At 27.7% G+C, this 2043-nt stretch overlaps 1 protein-coding gene across 1 annotated transcript in view; it reads right to left on the bottom strand.

Moving 5' to 3' along the window:
- Positions 1-289: 289 nt before the first annotated feature.
- LOC136085886 (octopamine receptor beta-2R-like) overlaps positions 290-2043 on the bottom strand; it is a 1956-nt gene continuing 202 nt past the window's right edge. Inside the window, exon 1 of the mRNA XM_065807710.1 lies at positions 290-2043. This exon is cut by the window's right edge and continues 202 nt beyond it. Within this exon, the coding sequence (XP_065663782.1) occupies positions 1195-2043 (849 nt within the window). The 3' untranslated portion in view covers positions 290-1194.

The raw sequence follows: 2043 nt of genomic DNA, 5'->3' as shown, positions 1-2043 counted from the left end.
AAAAAGTTGTGAACGGTTTCTTGAATGACACAATGTGATGTTTCTAACCAACACGCAGTAAATTTGTTATCTATATTCAATTGTCAAAATAATCATTAGAAGACACATAAATCACATTTTTCAAAACAAATTTAAAATATAGGTTTTGTTTTAATACCAGTAAACAATATTTTAAATTGGTAAATTCAAAATATACTTTTTATATTTAATTTTAATGAAAAATATTATCATAGTTTTGCAAAAATCAATCAGTTGCGGAATTTATTAATAGTTTTAAAAATACACGTGTGCAGTTAAACTTGTTCAAAAAGTTGTTGCTCCCCGACATTATAAGCACATTTAAAATTAATATAACTATTGTTAAAGAAAAAATTTAAAATCAAAATGAAATTATTAAAGAAACTTTAAAATCTAAATGAAACTAAAAAGCGTTCTTATAAACGGGAGCTTAGTCTATTTTTTCCTAAATTAAGTTTTCTTTTCATTTGGATTCTTTATTGAAAAAGATACAAACCGAATTATGTTAGTATGAACTAAAAAATTGTTTATCATCTTTATTTACGATTACAAAGTTTTTGAGATTTAATAATAAGGGCCATCTCAAAGAGATCTTAAAGGTGGGATGGGGATGACGTATCTGTATTTTATTAAAAAAACAACTATAAATAAAAGAAACCCGTTGTCTGACATTTGCCGACTGACGACAAAAGATCAAAACTTTACCAATTTTTGAATAAGGTTTTCATAGGGAATACGCCCCCACGCCCTCTCCTAGAGACAGCTCTGCAAATTATATTTCGCTTGATAATTAATTTTTTTAAATTTTTCTCAAAACATGTAAAATATGACTAAGCTCCTTTTACAAAAACGTTTTTTAATTATCAAGTTGTATAGAAATCATTCTTTTCGACATCAAAAACTTGCAAATAATCCATTTTGAAAATAGTATCGTTTCACGGTCTTTTTTGCTCCAATAAAAAATAAGAAATAAAAGCAGAGATTTTTTTTAACTTATTTAACGATGTATTGTTATTAGTTAATTGATTCCTGATTTAGAATTAAAACTAATGAAGCGGCAAATACATTCACTTAATGTTTTTTTTTTTTCGTCTGGTCTTAAGGAATATATCGTCTGATGAAACTTCTTTATTGGTATTATGGTTTCTGATGAAACGTCTTACAGATGTTCAAAGATTAAGAAGGAGCAATCAAATGCAAATCTGTTTCTTTAATACATTTTATTTGTTGAGATTTGCAGAACAAATTTAAAACTTTGTGTATATTTTTAAGAATAGCTTTACGTATGCAAGTATTTAACAAACCGTAAATAAAAGGATTTAAAACAATACTTAAATAGTTTATAACGTTGCTAACCCACGGCAACTCTTTTGGGAGACAATTATCCTGGTGACACGATAGATGAGATGTCGCTATCAATATGTAAATTATCCAACATACAAAAAAGTTTCCAAAAAGCATTAAAATTGTCTTTGCGGCTTTTACGTTGCCATGAAAAGAACATTTTTGCGAGTTATTAATAACCATTTTCAGGATTTCCTTTTGATGCTTATGGGCTACGGTAAATAAAAAAATATTTAAGCCAGCTATTATTAAAACAGGAATCGTAAAGTTGACTATAATGTGGTAATACGCAAAAGCGGGCGAAAATTCCATGTAGCATCTTTTATCTTTTATAATAATGGCCGAAATTCCATCTTTGTAAATAGGGTAAAAACCAACATTCATTGAATAAATCCAACTTAAAGATATTGATAAAAATACGATACGTTTTGAAAAATACCGAGTTTCTTCAAATGGAAAATATACAGAAACAAATCTTTCACATGTTAGTAATAACAAGTTAATAATTGACGATGGTAAAGAGACCATAAACAATATTTCCTTTATTCCACATGGTATTTTATCATATGGAAAATTTTGCTTGAACATGTAATCAGCATCAAAAGGCACAACTGCTATTGCGGTAAGCAAATCGCCTATAGCTAAATTGATTATATAAATATTTGTCATAGTGTGTAACTT

The sequence above is a fragment of the Hydra vulgaris genome, chromosome 10, assembly GCF_038396675.1.
Source record: "Hydra vulgaris chromosome 10, alternate assembly HydraT2T_AEP".
Lineage (NCBI taxonomy): Eukaryota > Metazoa > Cnidaria > Hydrozoa > Anthoathecata > Hydridae > Hydra > Hydra vulgaris.
This window is presented reverse-complemented; position numbering and strand designations above follow the sequence as displayed.